Below are 22,312 nucleotides of genomic sequence, written 5' to 3' on the forward strand. Positions count from 1 at the left end.
GGATGGCCCTGCACCCTCTCAAGTGTGCACAGAGATGTGTGCCTCAGCAATAGTTGTCTCTGCCCTGGAGCTAGCTTCACCCCTTCCAGGTGTGCAGATCCTGAGCAGATTGCTTCTCCTCCCTTCCTACCAGACTCCATGTGGATCTTTCTTTACAACTGTGTTGTAGAAGAGCTGTTTTGCTAGTCCACAGGTCAAGTTCAGTGAGATTCACTCTATATATAGTTGCAGGGTTTTTTTGTTTTGTTTTTGGCTGCACTGTGCAGCATGCAGGATCTTAGTCCCCCGACCAGGGATCGAACCTGTGCTTCCTGCAGTGGAAGCATGGAGTCTAACCACTGGACCATTAGGGAAGTCCCTATATAGTTGTAGTTTTTTTTCCCCCCAACTGAGGAAACATTTTAATGTAATAAAGATTCTGAAGGCTGTTCATTTGTTCATTTGTTTGTTCATAAAGTTAGTAAATGTTTCTTTTTTTTCTTGAATTTTATTTTATGTATTTTTTTATACAGCAGGTTCTTATTAGTTATCCATTTTATACATAATAGTGTATATATGTCAATCCCAATCTCCTAATTCATCACACCACCACCACCCCCTGCCACTTTCCCCCCTTAGTGTCCATATGTTTGTTCTCTACATCTGTGTCTCTATTTCTTAGTTGTAGTTTTGATGTGTTCATGGGAGGAGGTGAGCCCAGTGTCTTCCTGCCTGCCATCTTGATCTCTCACTTAGAATTCTTTTAGGTTTTTTTGTTGGTTACCTATACCCTGCTAAAATAATAATAATAATAATAATAGTAATAATAATAATAATAAATCTCCTGCTAGTTATCAAAGTTAGATATCAGTCACCTACAGATGACTATTTAACTATCATACACAATACCCATCTCCTCTTCTTTATACTTCCAATGTAGATATATCATTGCTGTTTTTAGTTAAAAGTCAGTGTTTATGCTCTTATGATTATGTATATACCATAATCACATTTTATTTCTTACAGTTTTAATTTTCCCTGGTGTTTCTAATTGCCTTTCTTTTTCTTTGCACTTTCTTTTTTTTAATTTTTCATTTTTAAATTTTATTTATTTATTTTTTGGCTGCTTTGGGTCTTCATTGCCGTGCGCAGGCTTTCTATAGTTGCAGCGAGTGGGGGTTACTCTTTGTGCGGTGTGTGGGCTTCTCATTGTGGTGGTTTCTCTTGTTGTGAAGCACAGGCTCTAGGCATGTGGGCTTCAGTAGTTGTGGCATGCGGGCTCAGTAGTGTGGCTTGCAGGCTCTAGAGTGCAGGCTCAGTAGTTGTGGCACACGGGCTTAGTTGCTCTGTGGCATGTGGGATCTTCCTGGACAAGGGATTGAACCTGTGTCCCTTGTATTGGCAGGTGGATTCTTAACCACTGCGCCACCAGGGATGTTCCTCTTTGCACTTTCTGTCTTTATCACTTCCTTAAGTTGTTCCAAATTCTCAAGGAGTGTATAAAGTCTCCTGAATTTCATCTTTTCCTTGGTGGTTCCTTCTGAAACCTCGTTTTTAGCTATTTTGAGGACTGACTGCTCTCTAGGGCTATATCACAGTTGTTGTCCAGGGACCTTCCTTCATTATTCTTCTGTTTCAAACCCTCTCTCCTGGATCCCATTGTCTTCCCCTTCTTTGTTAATGGAGGTAATATATATTATACATACATAACTTCCTAAGAAGATATGAGAGAGAAGTGAAATTATGTGTTGCATATCCTAAACTGTCTTCTACCCTCACTCTTGACTGGTGGTTTGGCTGAATAGAGAATGCTAGGCTGGAAGCTATTCTCCCACAGCTTTTTGAAGGCATTGGTCCAGCATCTTCTCTTGTCTACGTTCCTAAAGAGCAGTCTTCTGAGAGTCTGATTTTTGTTCATTTATAGGTGACCTGCTCCTGTTTCTTTAAAAGTTTTTAGGATTTTTCTTTTCTTCACACTTAATATTCTAAAATTTCATAATGACATATCAAAGTGTGAGGATTTTTCTTCTCAATCATTCTTTGTGTAGACTACTCAGTTGGCCCATTTCATTTGAGACTAGTATGTCATAGTGTTAGGGAATTATCTTATTTATTTAAAAAATTAAAATTTTAATAATAAAATATTTCAAGCCTGTAGAATGATAGTTATATGTCATTGTCCAGAATTAGCAGATGTTAACATTTTATCATATTTGCTTCATATCTATATCTATCAAAAATATCAAAGATACAGCTGAAACATCACCATTAAACCTTACCTGTCCCCAGAAGTAACCTGAAGTTAGTGTGTCTCATTCTCCTGCATGATTTTATGCTTCTATTACTTATAAATGTAGCAATAACTAACATTGGCAGTGTTTTGTGCATTTTAAAGTTTTATATAAATAATGCCATTTTGTTTGTATCTTTTTACAAGTTGCTTTTTTTATTGATTATGTTACTGAGATTTCTACACGTGATACATAGAGATCTAGTTCATTCATTTAAACTCACTGTAGCTTTCCATTATGTATCAGTTAGAAAGACCTTCAGCTAAACGCAACAGAAAACTTGGCTAGTAGTTTAAATATACTAGGTAGAGTTTTTCTTTTCACATAACAGGAAGACCAGAGATAAACGGTCTAGAGCTCAGTGACTTTATCAGGAGCCCAAGTTTATTCTAGCCTCTTCTGCTTTGTCCTTAGCCTGCGCCTGTGGTTTTCATACCTGTCACATCATTGTTGCAAGATGACTGCTTCATCTAGAAGTCTCATGCCCAGAGTCTGTGCAGGAAAAAGGGGAAGGTAGAGGGCAAAACATGCATTCTAACTGTGTCTGTCACTTTTTATTAGGAAGATAAAAGTTTTCCTGGAAACCCTACTCAGTAAACTTCCATTAAATCTCATTGGCTCGGTAGGGTAGGGTCACATGACTACTCCTAAGATCGTTTACTGGCCAAGGGCCATAAGATTACAATGAATGGTTTAGTCAGATCACAATTTATGTCTGGGGTTGGGGAAGGTATGTATGACCATCAAGGGCCCTGTGTCTCTACCTGAGCAAAATGGGGTTCTACAAACAGGCAAGGAGAGGAAGGAACGAATGTTGGAAAGTGTAGCAGACACTTCTAGATGAGCGCCCAGTGCCCATTCTCCCTGTTCCTTACTAGCAGACCCCAATCTTATTTGCCCAGACTCTTAATTCAGGTGTGGTCTTTTTTTTCTTTAAATTATTTATTTATTTTTGGCTGCGTTGAGTCTTCGCCGCCGTGCGCGGGCCCTCCCCAGTTGTGGCGAGCGGGGGCCACTCCTCGTCGCGGCGCGTGGACTTCCCATTGTGGTGGCCTCTCCCGTTGTGGAGCACGGGCTCCAGGCGCGCGGGCCTCAGCAGCCGCGGCACACAGGCTCAGCAGCCGTGGCTCGTGGGCTGTAGAGCGCAGGCTCAGCAGCTGTAGGGCACGGGCCCAGTTGCTCCACGGCACGTGGGATCCTCCCGGACCAGTGATCGAACCCGTGTCCCCCGCACCGGCAGGCGGACTCTCAACCTCTGCACCACCAGTGAAGTCCCTCAGGTGTGGTCTTGAGTAACAGAAAAGTTAACTATAAGTTTAGTGGTTTAATTTTTCACCATTAAAAGAAGTCCAAGTGTGCGCTGTCCAGTGCTGGTAGAGTAGTTCACTGAAGATGTTAAGGACACAGGCTCCTTCTCCCATGTATCCATAGTTAGCATATGGACTTCACTCCCATGATGACAAGATGGCTGCTGCGCTTCCAGGCATCATGTTCCAGGCTCTAGATATAAGGATGAAATATAATTTGCCAGATATAATACGGTTTACCAGATAAAATACAGTTTGCCCAGTTAAATTTGAATTTCAGACGAACAGTGAATAGTTTTTTAGTATAAGTATGTCTCAAATAGTGCATAGGGGGACTTCCCTGGTGGTGTGGTGGTTAAGAATCTGCCTGCCAATGCAGGGGACACGGGTTCGAGCCTTGGTCGGGGAAGATCCCACATGCCACAGAGCAACTAAACCCATGCACCACAACTACTGAAGCCCGCACGCCTAGAGCCCATGCTCTACGACAAGAGAAGCCACCGCAATGAGCATCCTGCTCACCACAACAAAGAGTAGCCCGCCATCGCTGCAACTAGAGAAAGCCTGCGTGCAGCAACAAAGACCCAATGCAGCCATAAATAAATAAATAAATAAATAAATAGAGCATAGGGTATACTTATACTAAAAATTATTTACTGTGTATGTGAAGTTCATATTTAACCTGGAGAAACTGTATTTTTGTTTGCTAAATCTAGCAACTCTATTCAGGGAGGGAGGGAGAAGAAGGAAAAATGAAGGGGGTTTCTTTTGGAGAGGCTTTATCCAGGAAGGGAATCTTTCTCCAGGTTCTTTCCCCTATATCTCTTTAGAGAGGGATTGCTGAAGGGCATTTGGGGGAAATGGTTATTTTCAGTTGGCCACATTGCTGCCCTGAATAAAATAAGAACAGAAGAGGGGACAGACATCAGGCAGGTAGCTAGCAGTGTCCTCCACACGTGCCTCCATGCACACAGCCCCACTTTGTTTCCCCATCATCCCCAAATAGTTATATCCAGTGGGGACATTCAAAATATTTCACAACCAATATGGCACCAACACTAATCAATCAGAATGAATGCCCAACTGTTAAGAATGGATACCAGCCACAAACAGAAGCCATACTGGTGCATATTGGAAAACCAACTTTGCTTATATCATAATTTTTGGTAAAATTAACATTTATTTTTATTTATTATGACTGTATAAATTTTCTCACAGCTGACTTGCATAGTGTACCATGATTACTTTTCCTTTCTACAATTCTTCTTTATTCTTGGTAGAATCTCGGTACCCTCTTGAAATAGTCAAATTCATCCAGATAATTGATCAGTTCTAGGCTCTCCTTGGAGACATCCTGTCCAGAGCCTGATCTAAGAGGCACTGTTGCTCCCTGGACTGCTGCACAGCTCCCCTTCTAGGACCTACCTGTGCCAATCTCTTGTGGTGAATCCCATTTCCCAGATGCCATATTCCTTTCTTTGATGTTCCTTCATCTTACTTCAATCACTTCCTGAGAAAAATTTTGAGACATTTCATGTCTGAAAACCCTTATTCTACTCTCACATTTGATTGATAGCTTAATTAGCACTGAAATTCTAGGTTGGAAATAATTTTTCCTCAGTTTTGAAGGCATGAATCCCTTGTCTTATAGCTTCCACTGTGGCTATTCAGAAATCAATGCCAGTTTTCATGGTGGATTCTCTGTAGGTGAATTATATTCTTATTATGGAAGCTTTTAAGGTCTTCTCTTTATATGTAATATTCTAAAACTTCATGGTGATGTGAGTTGGAGTGGATTTTTTGTATGTATGTATGTAATTTTGGCTGTGTTTGGTCTTCTTTGTTGCTGCGCATGGGCTTTCTCTAGTTGTAGAGAGTGGGGGCTACTCTATTGCAGTGCACGGGCTTATTGTGGTGGCTTCTCTTTGTTGCAGAGCACAGGCTCTAGGCGCATGGACTTCAGTAGTTGTGGCTCACGGGCTCTAGAGTGCAAGCTCAGTAGTTGTAGCTCACCGGCTCTAGAGCACAGGCTCAGTAGTTGTGGCTCATGGGCTTAGTTGCTCCATGGCATGTGGGATCTTCCCCGACCAAGGCTCCAACCTGTGTCCCCTGCATTGGCAGGAGGATTCTTAACCACTGAGCCACCAGGGAAGTCCTGGAGTGGATTTTTTAAAAAAATTATTTTTCTGAGCTCTCAGCAGCCCCTTTCAATCAGGAGATTCAAATCCTTCAGTTCTGGGAAGTGTTCTTATGTCATTTTCTTAATAATTTCCTCTCTACCATTTTTCCTGATTTCTCTTTCAGAAACTCCTACTACTTTGATTTTGGAACCCGTGGATTGATCCCCTGATTCCTTGTCTTTTTCCTAAAATTTTTCTTTGTATTTGTGCTCTATTATCTGATGTATTTTTTCAACTTCATGTTCCAACTCTTGTATTGAAATTTTTTCTCTAACGTCTCTTTAATTTCCAAGAGTTCTTTCTTATTCTTTAAAAGTTCCAGGTTTATAGCATTCTGCTTTTCTTTTTTTGTCATGGATACAATGTTTTTTTTCTAGTCCACTTGAAGATGTTAATTATATGGTTTTTAAGTGGTTCTTTGGCTGCTTGCAGTGCTCCTGTTTTCTTGGACTTTGTCTTTTCCTGTTTGCTTTGGTCTGTGTCATTCTGGTGATTCTGCTGGCCATCATAATTTGGAGTGGAGCTGCTAAACAGCTCTTTGACAGCCTGGACTTCTTGAACGATAGACTCAAGGTGGGCAATTGGGTGGAGCCTTAACCATGTTGTTAGAGATCTCCAAAATGTCAGAATCTTTAAGTCCTCCAGTCTCCTGCCTGGAGTGTGTAAGCTTCATTACTGTTCTAGGAGAGGGCTGAGTGGCTCACTATCTTTAATTAAATCCTTTTTTCCCCCAGTGAAATGACATCTTCTTGCTCTCAACTATCCAAGGGCCATCTGAGTTAACTTTTCCATCTTCTGGGATAGGGGAGCCATTCTAGGAGACTGAACCTAGGAGCGAGATCTGAGGGTTTAACTTAGTCCTTATGAAGATTTTCAACCAACTCTCCTGTTTTTGGCCCCATCCTCTATCCTGGTGTTCAGGTGTAAAGGCTACCTCCAACTCCCTTTTCTCTACTTTTGAGCACAATTTTGTATAAGTTGGAGACTATATATACTTGAAGGTTCAGATGAAACATTAAAAAGAAAAACTCTATGCTTCTGGTGTTTATTTTTCTTTTCATTACAGAAAATTTTCAAACTTAATAAAAATAGAAAAAATAATATGATGATCCTTTTGTCCCTACAAAGCAGCTTCAATAATTATCAATGTATGACTGGTTGTGATGACTTTCCCGTAACCATTTCAGTTATTGGTTAATTCGGAGTTTCTAATTCTTTAAAGTTATTTGATCATTTCTATTACTTTTCTAATCAACTATCTGTTTATTAGCCTTGTGACTAAGAGCTATAGTTCCAGAAACAGGCAGTCTGGGTCTGAATTGCTGTTCCCCCCTTTGAGCAGTCAGTTATGCCTTCTGTACCTCAGTTTCATCATCTGTAAACTGGGAACAACAATGTTACTTATAGCGAAGATTCAAGTAAGTCATACATGCAGAGCAGAGCATTTAAAATAATGCCTGGCACATTGCAACAGTAGCTGTTATTATTATCTAAGTTAAAACGTATTGGCGTGAATTTTCTCATGGCATTCACTTATAATTTTTAAATTCTCTACTATATTTTTAGTTACATCCCTTTTTCATTCCAAATGTTGTTTATGTATGAATATCCTCTTTTCTTGTTGATTAGTCTTGCATAGTTTGCCTCTTTTAATAATCTTTTCAAATAATTGCCTTTAGATTTATTAACCATCTCTATGCTCAGTTGTTTTCTACTTCATTATTTGTTGCTTTCATCTTTTATATTTATGTTCTTCTACTTTCTTTTCTCTCGTTTTTTTCTAGGTTCTTTAGTTAAATGCTTATCACATTTATTTTCCTTCTACTTTCCTCTCTCCCTCCCTCTTTCTTTCCTTTCTCCCTTTTTTCTCAAAGTATATTGTATCCCACAAGTTTCAAGTTGTAATTCAAGTCTAAATATGTAATAAGTTCCACTGTGATTTCCTGTTAAGCCCATCATTAGAAATGATTTTTAGTTTCCAAATATATGTATATATAATATATTTATTATACACACATATATAAATATATATTTATATATTTATTTTTATATAGTCATTCCTTGGTATCTGTGGGGGATTTGTTCCAGGACTGCCCACTCCATACCAAAATCTGCGATGCTTAAATCCCTTATATGAAATGGCATAGTATTTGCGTATAAACCAAGGTACCTCTTCCTGTATGCTTTAAATCATCTCTAGATTACTTATAATACCTAACAATGTAAATACTATGTAAAAAGTTGTAAATACAATGTAATGTTATGTAAATGGTTGTTGGTGTGTGGCAGATTCAAGTTTTTCTTTTTGGAACTTTCTGGAATATTTTTTTAAAATATTTTTGGTTCATGGTTGGTGGAATTCATGGATGCAGAACCAACAGATAATCTGTATAGTTTGGGGGCTTTTTTGTTTTTAGTTTTTTTTACTGTAAAAGTATGATACAGATTCGTTAAAATTTACTAATGCTTTCCTGAAACCTAGTATATGTGCTTTGTAAACGTTCCATTTGTACTTGAAAAAGAAGTGTGTTCTCTTATATATATATATATATATCTCCCCAACATATATATATTTGAGCTTCCTCAATTTGTTTATATGTTCTTTTGTCTTAATTTTTTTCATCTGCGCAAAGGTCTTCTGCTATGAGTATGAATTTGACCATTTCTCCTTGAAATTTTACCTTTTTGTGTCATATACATTTTGAGGCTGTGTTCATCTTTTACTTTATAGTTATGAAGGTGGAGGAGGAAAAGGCTGGGATAGGGAAGCTGGACCCCACTAACTACAGGAGGCGATGTCAGGATCAGGAAGGTAAGGTCACCTTGAGAGCTTGATGCAAATTCTTGGAGGTTCTGGGAATTCCTTGGATATCCTTATAACAGCCCTTCCAGCTGGGGAAACTAGAGAGTTGGTCCCTTTCCCTGACCCATCCACAGTGTCTCCTCTAGATCTGGTGGGACCAGCCTTAACCATGTCTTAAAGGGACCATGTGGTCAGGTTGGAGGCAGGTAACTGGTACTAGGATTACGGCATAGCTTCTCCAACACAAAGTTAAACTCACTTATTTTACAAGCTCTACAAATCATACTAAATGCCAAATATCAACTTTTTATAGATTCTAAAAATGGCAGCTCAGGTAAAACCAGTGAAAGAGGATATTGAGTGGGGATATTTTTTTTTTGCTCCAGAATTGCTCACTCAGAGACCCTAAGTATCCTACATGCTACAGAAAAGCAGCCACAGAGTTTATGAAGAGGCACTACCCCAGCCCTTTTGGAGGGAGACAGTAATCTTCCTGTCCAGCTGGATGCTTCCTGAGCTGAGGAACGTGTAGAGTCACTCTGGGGCTGTTGATGAAGAAGAATGCAGTGAGGAGCTGGCACTGTCCTGAGTCAAACTACAAGATTTTTCACAGTGAGAAGAGAGGTCCTGCAGAGCAAAGAAACAACCTGGGGGTGGGCTAGTGATTCCCTACAATTCACCAGCTAAACAGCCACACTCTGATGGTTAGAGTGGAGAAAATGAGACAAGTTAGATCCAGGGCAGAAAGAAAATATTTCCCTGACAACCATCCCCTGATTTTTTTTAAAAAGGGTGCTCTTTGTTTGTATAACCCCTCACAATTCTCAAAATCATGTCCCCATTCACCATTCCATTCTATCTTCTCAAGAACCATGCCTAGCCAGTAGAGAAAGAATTTTTACTCCTGCACTATCGGTGAGAACACTGAGTCCCAGAGAGGCAGATGTTCATGGCCATACAGCAGGTGAAGAACAAGCCAGGGAGCACCCAGGGCAGCTAACTCTTGGTAGAGGCCTTTCTGATACATCTGCTGCTTCTCATTTCCATTCCTGGCCTCAAGGGTGGAGAATAGGAACTCATCATTGAAAGAAACAAATATGCTAAACCTTTAGAGTAGAACTACTTATCTCTAAATATTGGTGACCATGGCTTACCTCAAATTACAGCTTGCTCAGGCTCAGTGTAGGAGAGAGAAAGAAGGAGATGCACCAGTCATTCTGATACTGGTTCACTAGGAAGTGAGGCTGTGCTTCATAAAGATATCTACCTCCAATTTCTCATTACACCCGTGAGAGATTGAGGGTCCAGAAGAGCAAGCAGTAGGATAAGGTGGGGGTGAGCTGGGGTTCTAAAGAGATTTGGACACTGACATCCATGTAACCTTACTCTCCAGTGCTTAGTAATGCACCAGCCAGCGTAGACTAACACAGAATCTGCTCACCAGAGTGGACATTCAACATGTCTCTAAAAGGCCTAGACATGCTTCTTCAAGGTTCAGCTTCATGTGGTTTCAGTGTGATATGTGCAGTCAGTGATGCCGAGGCCTCTAGTACATCAGTTTCAGGAGTTTGAGCCAACAGGCAGCCCTCTCCTCCAAGGGAAAACAAACAAACAAAAACAAAACAACCCCCCCAAAAAAAACCCTCACAAAGTTAGTGTAGATCTTGATGTAAGAACGTAAAGTCCAATTTCCCACTCTGCCACAGACTCTCAAATTTTAGCTGCTATTCTTGTGCTTCAGAAATAGTCATAATGATCAATAGCTATTGACCAGCCCTAGGGAAAATTTTTTTACCACAAATCAATCCATGTGATACACCACATTAATGAAATGAAGAATAAAAATTATATGATCATCTCAATAGATGCAGGAAAAGCATTTGACAAAATTCAACATCCATTCATGATTAAAAAAAACCAAACACTCAACAAACTGGCTATAGAGGGAATGTTCCTCAATATAATAAAGGCCATATATGACAAGCCCATAGCTAACATCATACTCAATGATGAAAAGCTGAAAGCTCTTCTCTAAGATCAGGAGCAAAACAAAGATGCCCACTCTTGCCACTTTTATTCAAAATAGTACTGGAAGTCCTAGCCAGAGCAATTAGGCAAGAAAAAGAAATAAAAGGCAAGAAGAAGAAATTTTTAAATTGGAAAGGGAAAAGTAAAACTGTCTCTATTTGCAGATGGCATGATATTATAAATAGAAAATGATAAAAAATTCCACCAAAAAACTGTTAGAACTAAAAAAATTTTTTTAATTAAAATTTCAGGATACAAAATCAATATACAAAAACCAGTTGCATTTCTATACACTAACAATGAACTTTCAGAAAGAGAAGTTAAGAGAACAATTCCATTTACAATTGTATCAGAAAGAATGAAATACCTAGAAAAAAATTTAACTGAGGAGATTAAAGAACTGTGCACTGAAAACTGAAAGACACTGATGGAAGAAATTGAAGACAACACAAACGCATGGAAAGATATTCCATGTTCATGGACTGGAAGAATTAATGTTGTTAAAATGTCCATATTAGCCAAAACAATCTACAGACTCAATGGAATCGCAATCAAAATTTCAATGATGTTTTTTTCACAGAAATATAAAACACAATCCAGAAATTCATTTGAAACCACAAAGGACTCTGAATAACCAAAGCAATCTTGAGAAAGAAGAACACAGCTTGAAGATCACACTTCCTGATTTCAAACTATATTACAAACTACTGTATTCAAAACAGTATAGTATTGGCATAAAAACAGACATAGAGATCAGTGGAACAGAATAGAGAGCCTAGAAATAAACCCACACATATACAGTCAATTAATTTATAACAAAGGAGCCAAAATGTACAATGGGGAAAGGATAGTTTCTTCAATAAATGATATTGGGAAAACTTGACAGCCACATGCAAAAGAATGAAACTAGACCCCTATCTTACACCATACAGAAAAATCAACTCAAAATGGATTGAAGACTTGCACGTAGGACCTGAAACCATGAAACTCTTAGAAGAAAACACAAGGGGTAAGCTCCTTGACATCAGTCTTGGCAATTATTTTTTTTAATTTGACATCAAAAGCAAAGGCAACAACAACAACAAAAAAGTTGAACTACATCAAGCTAAAAAGCTTCTGCACAGCAAAGGAAATTATCAACAAAATGAAAAGGTAACCTACAGAATAGGAGAAAATATTTGCAAATCACATATCTGATAAGAGGTTAATACCCAAAATATATAAAGAATTCATACAATTCAATAGAAAAACAAAACAAAACAGAAATACAATTTTAAAATGGAAGAGAAACTGAATAGAAAATTTTCCAAAAAAAACATACAAATGGATAACAGGCACTTGAAAATGTGCTCAACATCATTAAATCATCAGGGAAATTCCAATTAAAACCACAATGAGATATCACTTCACAACTGTTAGAATGGCTATCTTCTAAGACAAGGGATAACAAATGCTGGCAAGGATGTGGAGAAAAGGAAACCATTGTGCACTGTTGGTGGGAATGCAAATTGGTGCAGACACTGTGGAAAACAGTATGGAGAGTCCTCAAAAATTAGTAACAGAACTACTGTATGATCCAGCAATTCCACTTTTGGGTATATACCCAAAAGAAATGAAATCATTATCTTGAAAATATATCTGTACTCTCATGTTCATTGCAGCATTATTTATAATAGTCAAGACATGGGAACAACCTAAGTGTCCATCAGTGGTTGAATGGTTAAAGAAAATGTGATATACATATGAATATTATTCAGTCATAAAAAAGAAAGAAATCTTGTCATTTGCAACATGAATGGACCTTGAAGACATTATGCTAAGTGTCTTAGACAGAGAGACAAATACTGTATGATCTCACTTATACATGGAATCTAAAAATCCAAACTCATGGAAACAGGGAATAGGTTGGATGTTACCAGAGGCTGGGGGTGGGAGGTGAGGAATTGGGTGAAGGTGGTCAAAAGGCACAAACTTTCAGTTATAAGATAAATTAGTCATGGGGATGTGATGTACTGTATGGTGACTGTAGTTAACAATAGTGTATTGTATGCTTGAAAGTTGCTAAGAGACTAAATCTTGAAAGTTCTCATCACAAGAAAAAAATTTGTAACTATGTGTGGTGATGGATGTTAACTGAACTTATTGTGGTAGTCATTTTGCAGATATACATATATCAAATCATTATGTTGTACACCTTAAATTAATACAATATTATATGTCAATCACAACCCAAGTTAAAAAAATAATAGGGGAAACTGGAGGTGGCATATGGTAGGGTACATGGAACTTCATGTATTATCTGCTCAATTATTCTGTACATCTAAAATTGTACTAAAAAGACTATTAATTATTTTTAAAATTGTTGACCAACTCAAGACAATACGGATGAGAAACTGGTGGCAGAATGTCCTTCCTGAGGTCTGAGGGAATTCTAGCTGCCTCTTTGTGCACAGAGTTAGTGGGGGATTTACATAGCAGCCGGGCTTCTTAGTGGAATTCTGAATTAGGGTTCTTGGTAGCTCTAGTTCTTGAAAATTCTAGTTTACAAAACCAGCTTTGAGAAATCCTTAATAACTCACTTCTCTGATGAGTAGTAGTTCACATAGTCCTTGGTTGTTAGTAAAAATGGCCCTTGATGGAAATGCATATGGCTTTCCCATAACAATTGAAGCTGGGGCTTGGCATTTTGAACTAACTCTGTGACCCACCGAGGGCCTCTCTCCTGGACCATGTGTCATAAACCATATGTGTTTATTGCTGCTCTGGACTAGCAAGAATGGGGAGATGGGAGTTCTGCTCATTCTGACAGAATTCTAACTATAGGGCCAAGGGTCTCCCTTCCAGCAACTGGGGAGTTGGTTCAGAATTGGAATTCTATCAAGCCCAGTGGCCCCGTCCAGGAATCCTATGTCTTCTGATCTTCTTCAGTGGCCTCAGCTCTTTGTAACTGGAAAATATTAAGGAGAAATGCCAATTTTCAGTAACTCTACCTACCCTCTCTTTTATTCTGTGCCCACAGACTGCCGTTCCATCCACATTGGACTTTCAGTCCCCAGTTACCCTCCCAGGAAAAGAGACCCGAAGGGACATCTTTCAGACCTGCAAAAGGTCCGCTGGGGCTTGCGGCCAGAGAAGCCGCAGCAGGGTCTGGCCAGTGCCAGCAGCACTGTGGATCATGTCATCAGGACACGTGAGTTCTTCAGGGGACCATTCTGGGGAGCCATCTGCTGGGTGGTCCAGATGGGGCAGGGCAGGGCAGGGCAGGGGGATTCTCTGGAGGATGTGAGGACCGCCCCATGTTGCTCAGGCCTCTCAGTCCCCTCTGCTCTGCTGCCATGGCAGACCAGCCTCTCTGCTCAGGGACGCCTTTAGTCAGGCTGAGCCCCTGTCCCTCTCTGGTCACTTTGAGACCTGCTCTGATCCATTCTGCCTTGATTTCACAGTTTAATTGTCAGAATTATTTCCTGTTTCCAAATTCCTAGGGGCCACACAGCCGTTGCCCGAAGAGCCAATAACAAACATGAGTGTCTGGCGTGAGGTGTTGTGCTCAGTAAACTGAATTCCTTATTGCATTCCCTCCACTCTCGCTCTTCACCTGAGCTTGAAGGAATGGTCTGGAATTGTCTGGGCACCCTGCTCCTCAGCTTGCAGAATCCTGGAGGCTTTCTCCCGGGTCAGCAGAGCCCCCGAGGCCTTCCTCTGCTGTGGAGGAAATCAGCTCTGGGCTGGTTAAAAATCAGTCTTCTGTTCTTTCCCGCGGAAAGAAAAGTGTCAATCTTAAGAGGAGTGAAAGGATTAGAGCACAGCTGTGACATTTTATCCTTTTGAGCCTTCCCTGTTTCTAGGGACATGATTTCACCTGCAGCATATCCCAAATCTGCGTAATAAATGGTACCTAACTGGTTTCTACTATATAGTTCCACTGTCTTGAGCAAGGCAAAATGAGTTATTTTACCATCTGAACCTTCAAAAGAATGTCAGAGGCAGTAACAGCCTCTTAACATTCCTGTAGGAGACCTGACATACACGCTTGCGAAGGCCATCTGAGTCACCCCCAACCCTGCACTGCCCTGAACAACTGCTGTCATTGGCACCAAGTCTACCAAGGCCTGTGACTTTTCCAAAGGAAATGTGCCTGTGTGGGAGAGGGGTTAATGGGGAGTCCTTTGGAGGTGTCTAGTTTAAGAGATAAGCTTTGATTAAAATATTCATGTGCACACATACACACAAACATGCACACACAGGCTTGTGCACACATACATGTTCAGGGGTAGACGTATCAGAGACCCAAAGGAGGGCAAGCCTGGTGGGAAGGCCTGTTCCCCATGTTGGATGTGGATGCCTCCCACTCACTCTCTGGGGCATTCTCCTGTCACCCCACCACATTCAGAGATGAAGTCACCCTTTCAAAGTTGAGTCTGCTGGATCCTTCCTGAGTCAGGGAAGAGGAAAGTGGGTTAGAGCTGGTGTTCTCTGATCGGAGGGCTTGGAGGGGGTCTAATAAGTGGTATTTGTTGATGCAACATGGTGCATCACAGAAGTGGTCATGAGTGGTGGATTTTATGTTGTTTCGGTGGTTTCTGGTTAAGGGGACACTGGTTTTAACTGGAAACCAAAGGGGAGGGAATGGAGAATACTTTGGTACATTTGCACATTCAGTTCATTCTCTTCACAGCCTGCTATTCCCATGCATGTCACATGGCATGGCTGTGGAACAGGGGAGAGAATGGGAGGGCCTAGGAGGATAGGAAATTTCAGGCCATGTCTTTCAAGCTGGGGTAAAGCAAGAACCCCTTTTAAAGGGAAAAGGGGTTGTGGACCCATGAAAATGCATTTGTACATTTGTAGAGCCCCAGGGGACCATGAAAATCCCAGTTTGAGAAATAATATCTTAATTAAGGTTTTATTCCATAGAAGTATCTTACATTTTTGAATTATAACAACAGAAAAGTTTTGCCCTTATATCTAATGAAAGAAATCTTTTTAAGATTATCATCAAAATGGAAACATGAAATTAAAAAATTCTAATAGATCCCACCTGCCCCTACGAATACTTTCCAGACCACAGTTCCAGACGTGCTGACTTAAGGGGGCCACAAAGCCTGCTAGCAAAGTCAACAGCCACCGCGAGTTTTCTGTAGCCCATGGGGGCTGAGCTTGTTCCGGCCATTCTCTTAAGGGTGGTAGAGGTTCACCCCTCAGTCCTTCACTTCTTTAAAACCAAACAGGGCATTGTGTGTATGATGCAAATATAAGCCCTGCTCCACCACATCCCAGGGTCAGTAACAATGACCCGAGGAAGGGAAAACAAAACAGTGCCCAAGTAATTTTATGGCATCATCTAGATAATGCCTGAATCTGCCACTTTTCTTTGCTGTAGGACAACTGACCACATGTGTTTTCCCTCTCTGAGTGTCCTGTCTATTCTATGAATCCATTCAGACAGCCCAGGCAGGCGGTCTAGCTGGCCACAAAGTCCAAGTGGGACCTACCTCTACAGAAGAGGAGAATCATGCAGAATGGAGGGCGTGGGTGCTGGCCAGGCAGGTGGCTAGACATAGCTAGGCCTGAGAGTAAAGGAGGCTGTGCAGATGAAGGATTGACAGGTGACTCCTTTGGTTTCTGCCTCACAAAACAATGACAAGAATTTGTACCATGAAATGGTATTTCATTGTAATTTTGTTAACTAAATGTATAGTGTTAATAAAAAGGAGATATTATTATCCCCATCTTCAGGTTGGGAAATCAAGGTTTGAAGAGATGTAGTGTGATACAGCGGTAATCAGTGAAACTAGAATTTGAAAACAAGTCTGTAGACTCTAAAACCTGTGTGTGCCCCTTCCACTACACTACTGTCCTTTGTAAGTTATCACTGGTCAGTCACCATGTTGGATATGGGCTGAGAATTGTATCTTTTTAAGCAGCCGAATTGCCTTATGATGACAGGGATAGGTAGGTAGTAGTTACACCATAACATGATACACCATAGCAGTTGGATTACCACCCTTTCCTCCAATATGAATATAATTTAGGAAGTCAGTACTTAGTAGCCAATCAATTTTGACTCCAGCAGATTATATATAGGGAATAGAACCATCAAGCTGTGGTGAGAATCAGCAAGCACCATGCTTCCTTCTCTGGAAAGAATGCATTTTCTGGCTCTGAGAACCTCTTGAGAGCTATTAGGAGCAAGAGGGTAAAGAGCAGCTGTAGAAATATGGCTGCCCTTTGGCGTTTCTTGGCTGGTGCTAAAAACCAGAGCCAAGATCTAAGAGGAACGAGACTGGCCAAGCCCAACCTGGTGTGTAGGCACTAGGGTCTCAGCGCCTTCATCAGTAGAGTGAAAGATTGTTGTAGGGTGACCAACTGTTTCAGTCTAACTGGGCTGGAGGGCTTTCCCAGGACATGGGACGTGGGACTGTCAGTGCTAAAACCGGTCAGTCCGAAGCAAACTGGGATGTTTGTCACACTAAGTTGTGAGTTCCTAGATGAAATATAAACAGACATGAAGTATTTCGCATGGTGCACAGTGCATGACAGGCACTTGACATATGTTACCTCAACTGATCTATGTTAACCCAATTTAAAAGCACTCCTTGGGCTTCCCTGGTGGCGCAGTGGTTAAGACTCTGCCTGCCAATGCAGAGGACACGGGTTCGAGCCCTGGTCCAGGAAGATCCCACATGCTGCAGAGCAACTAAGCCTGTGCACCACAACTACTGAGCCTGCACTCTAGAGCCCACGAGCCACAACTACTGAGCCCACGCACCACATCTACTGAAGCCTGCGCACCTAGAGCCTGTGCTCTGCAACAAGAGAAGCCACCACAATGAGAAGCCTGTGCACCACAATGAAGAGTAGCCCCCGCTCGCCGCAACTAGAGAAAGCCTGTGCGCAGCAACGAAGACCCAACACAACCAAAAATAATAAATAAATAAAAAATAAAAGCACTCCTTTACGAGTGGACATCTGGTTTGGCTGCTGTCACTGGTACTGAGAAGCTTATGAGATCCTTCTGGTGGGAGGGGTGTGAAAAAGTGTTAAGGTCTTCTTCTACTTGCCAAATGTTGACCAACTCTAGGGTCACTAAAAGATCAAAACCACCCCAAGATGACCAGTAAGGGAGAGAAAGTCTATTTTTTAGCCAGGTGTCTGAGCCTCATATGGTTCCAAAGGCTTTAGATTTCATGGGGTCTTTCTTTCCCATTTCTTTTTATTTATCTATTTGTTTGTTTGTTTGTTTATGGCTGCGTTGGGTTTTCGCTGCTGCACATGCTGCTGCTAGTTGCGGCGAGCAGGGGCTACTCTTCATTGCAGTGTGCGGACTTCTCATTGCAGCGGCTTCTCTTGTTGCGGAGCACAGGCTCTAGGCACGCGGGTTTCAGTAGTTTCAGCGCATGGGCTTAGTTGCTCCACGGCATGTGGGATCTTCATGGACCAGGGCTTGAACCCGTGTCCCCTGCATTCGCAGGCGGATTCTTAACCACTGCGCCACCAGGGAAGTTCCTCTTTCCCATTTCTGATGAGAAGGAGCAAGCGTTGGGACAGAAGACAGATCTACCTCTAAAGCATCTGCTCCACGAAGGAGCTCCTGAGACAGGCTGTGTTTGCAACATAGGAGCAAAGACAATCGGATTTCTCTTCGAGTTCGAAGCTTTAAAATGAGGTGGTTTCCTCTGTCTGCTTTACCAACTTGTTTCTGGGAAGGAGTGGTAAAGAGAGGAGCAGAGACAAAGGGGAGCAGGAGGGAGGAAAGGGGGAGAGTGTCATCCTAGGCCTTTTAGACACGCCCCACCCCGGTGTGTGTGTGGAGGGGGGCTGGGCAGACGGGAAGGCAAATTCAAAATTCCCGAAGGAAGCCTGTATTTGCTCTTCTCTCTCCTCTTGCCCTTGACATCTTAAAACCTGGATTTCCTGGAATTATCAACATAGACAGCATTCAAACAAACAAAAGCACAAACAAACAAAAACCCCTATTGGAAGAGAATCCTGAGTTAGTGACCTTAAGACCTTAAGGGGAAATTAGGGTTGAAAGCTCAGTTTGCAAGTGAACCAATGAAAGTTCTAATAAATACAAAGTTATTATAACCCATATGTTAGCTGGATTTACCTTATTCCTTGAGAGTTAGTGTCTTCACCTCTGCCTAAATTTCTGTGAATTTCCAGTGGCTTCCATTCTCAGTATCACTGTAGCTCCAAGTCCTGCCTGCTGGGCTCACAGTCTCGCTGTGTCTCACCTCCTGCACCTGTTCTCTGCCCTCACCTCCAGCTCCAGCCAGGCATGGGCTTCAGTCCTCCTTTGGTCTCCGCCAGATTGGTCACATGCCACATACAAGTGAGCAGCAGGCTTTCTTGAAGTTCAGAACCCTGGAGCAGTTTTACCTTGCAGAGATACACAATTTTTAAAGTGAGATAACTAGATATCCCCTTTCTTTAAAATCCCCTGGTCACAGGAAATTTCCTATTGGCCACTCTTCTCTGAAGTTTCAGCCTCCTACCATATTGGCAACTCCCACCTCACCCCCACTCCCCCTCGCCAGTTCCGTCATATCTCCTGCTTCTCAGTTTTCAGCCAACCCCCAGCTTCTCCTGTCCCTCCAACACATACGCTCACTCACTCCTTTTCAGTCACATCAATTTCCCTCTGCCCACCTTAGCTCAACACCCATTTTTGCACAGCTAAAGACACACAATGTGTTGAGCTAAACACAAAGACCGTCGCCTCTAAGTCTAGCCCTTTAGCTAGACTTAACATTCTTTTATAACATTTACACTTGCAGTTGTTTTTTTTTTAAATAAATTTATTTATTTATTTTTGGCTGTGTTGGGTCTTCATTTCTGTGCGAGGGCTTTCTCCAGTTGTGGCGAGTGGGGGCCACTCTTCATCGCGGTGCGCGGGCCTCTCACTGTCGCGGCCTCTCTTGTTGCCCAGCACAGGATCCAGACGCGCAGGCTCAGTAGTTGTGGCTCACGGGCCCAGCTGCTCCGCAGCATGTGGGATCCTCCCAGACCAGGGCGCGAACCCGTGTCCCCTGCATTGGCAGGCAGATTCTCAACCACTGTGTCACCAAGGAAGCCCTCCACTTGCAGTTTTTGAGAAGGTCTACAGAAGAAAATCTCCCTACCCTAGAATTTCATATAAGGGAGACTCATGATTAAGATGGTAATTTGATCACAAGTATCAGAAACCTACTTGAGCTGTCTTGAACAAGGAGGGAGTGAGGGGGTGGGGGGAGAGAGAGTTAGTTTATATTGTAAGAGCACAGGAGTTTCTCACAGTCCCCAAAGAACAAGCCACCAGGCTCGGCAGGAGGATGAGCACCCTCTCAGTCCCCTCTCTGGGACTCATGGCCTTCCCCCTGCTTCTCCGGTAAGTCTGCTTTATTCCTCTCTCTCTGTAGCTTTTTCTGCCTCTCTGTGCCCTCAGCTTCCAGTTTACATGCTCCTTCTCTACCGTCAGGAAACGCCCAGCTATCTCAGAAACCAAATTCAGAATTTCCAGGCTTGAGTCAGGTGTCTGATCAACTGTTCCTGGTCCAATTAACCACGGCGAAGGGACACAGGTCAAGCATTCCACAAACACGACCACCCGCGAGTCATCCTTTGGGTGGGGCACTGTATGGGCTGGCAGACAACCCCAAAGCTACTGACGGCAGGATGGATTCCCAGAAACACTGCAAGTCCGCAGATTCTCTCCTCTTCCTTCCCAGAGAGCATATTTAAGTTTATGGACTGCTTTCTAGAAAAAAAGCCTTACTGACCATGAAACTATGACTTGGAGTCTTCCAGTCCCCTCTTGAAGACCACCTCAAGTGACTGCAAGCATAACTTTGGAGCCCTCAGTTTCTGTCTCTCCCGCTCCGCAGTACTCGGGGGCCTTGGGCTTGGTCCCCTACCCAGCTCCGTTTCCTTGTTGTTGCTGAGGCTAGTCCCAGCCGCTGTACTCATGAGTGTTAAGCAGTGAAATTCACCTAGCAAATATTTAGCGTGTCCATGCTGTGAGCTGAGAGACAGCACCTCTGAAAGGACTCAGAGCTGAGGACCCCAGGTCCAAGTCCTCATGCTGACTTCCTGGTGGTGCTAAGCGCCTCCTGGCTCTTCTAGGAGTTGAAGACTTGCAGGTTGCAGTCCACACGGTGATTTTGTGCTTTGCTCAGCTAATGACTGGACAGGTGCCCCCCTCCCTGACCCCAGTAAAAGCACGATTCTGTTTGCTTCTTTTCATGTGTTTCCTGAAGCTTGCTCCTGCCGAGGTTAGGTTGAGTTGAGTTGCTGCTGGTTGAGTCCATACCTCCAGTTGGGCCATCGCTATGGGATTCTTGCTGTGAGCTATCATGGGGCTATTATCTGTGGCCTTTCTCATTTGCAGATTAACTTGCGTGAAGGGCCCGCAGTGCATTAGAGATGCACTGAGACCCTGATGTAGGAACCCAGCTCATAGAGCTAGGCTTCTGTGGGCCTGAGGGAAGGGAGGGGCCTCAGGGTGGAGTGGGAGGGGTAGAAGAGGTATTTAGAAGCTGAAAAGGATTGAGCCCTTGTAATGTTTAAAAGGGACTTTATTAGGGAGGAAAGTGTCAGACCTGTTGGCAACATCAATCATAGCGATATTTACTGGGTAACTGGCATATGCCAAGCACCGTGCCAACCACATCACATATATCATCTCACTTAATGGCCACCACAATCCAGTAAAGCAGGTGTGATTATTCCCACTTTATAGATGGAGAAGCTAAACCTAAGATTGCTTAATGCCTTGCCAAAATCCCACTGCTAGTAATTACCAGAGTCGGGAGTTGAACCTAGGTCTGGTCTCTTAAAGCACCACACGAGTAAAGAGAATCCTCTGGCGTCCTTGGTGATCTCTCTCTGGGTGTCCCTCTGGGATTTCGAGGTCACCCACAGCCCCTGACTCGGTGTAGCGTGCAGGGTCTGCCCCGTGGCACTCAGGAAGAAATGGGCCAACTTCAGCCACAGTGCGGTACGAACTGTAGAGCCTGGGACCTTTAGAGCGGCCCATCTACTCACTGCCCTGCCCTGCTAAGGAACCCACCAAAGCAGGAAGTCCTTGGTGGTGGCATTTGCTTGGGGCCCCGCACCTAAATACACAGCCCTGACCCTCTGCTGCTATGTTCTCAGCTTTAAAGTGGGCACACTTGATCCTTGAGCCTCAGGCATGAAGACATGGTAAGGGAGCACAGGGCAGTGCAGGGTGAGGGCATTAGCAGACTGTTGTCCTAACCTGGGGCCTGGTGAGGCCTTCTGTGCTGTAAAGTAGGCCTCAGATTTCTCATCCTCTCATCCTCTCATCCATCGCTAAGCTCTCTCCCAGCTCTGAGACTTAGTGAATTCAGGGTTCAGAGCTCCTTGGAGCAGCAGCCACTCATGACCTCTAATCAACCTTGGCACATTGTAAGTATTCAGTAAGCACTTGTTGAACCAAACCCAGGAGATTAGGAGTTTCTTAGCAGAGCGAAATAATTCCCCAGGAGGGTTCACCACGCACCCTGAAGTGACCAGTTCTCACTGTCCATGGGCTCTCAGAAAATACCCACTGAGTGATAGCTGGCATTTTGTCTTAGAAGCAGACTAAGAGGGAAAGGATCAGGAGTTTGGGTTTAAAGTTGGGGAAGGAGAGAAACCAGCTGCATGGAATATTACTGACCAAGGGTGGTTGCTGTGGAACGTGAGGCCCCACAGCACCTCTCCCCCTACAGCTCCACCTCC

General features: G+C 42.7%; 1 protein-coding gene across 2 annotated transcripts in view; it reads left to right on the plus strand.

Moving 5' to 3' along the window:
- The first annotated feature begins 8,427 nt into the window (after positions 1-8,427).
- Positions 8,428-22,312, plus strand: part of SLC4A5 (solute carrier family 4 member 5) — a 95,148-nt gene continuing 81,263 nt past the window's right edge. For both annotated transcript variants that reach the window (XM_081254324.1, XM_081254325.1), the window contains exons 1-2: positions 8,428-8,569; positions 13,608-13,778. In XM_081254324.1, the coding sequence (XP_081110450.1) occupies positions 8,491-8,569; positions 13,608-13,778 (250 nt within the window). In that variant the 5' untranslated portion in view covers positions 8,428-8,490. The remainder of the gene's footprint in view (positions 8,570-13,607; positions 13,779-22,312) is intronic.

This window comes from Mesoplodon bidens (genome assembly GCF_964165515.1).
Source record: "Mesoplodon bidens genome assembly, chromosome: 14".
Lineage (NCBI taxonomy): Eukaryota > Metazoa > Chordata > Mammalia > Artiodactyla > Ziphiidae > Mesoplodon > Mesoplodon bidens.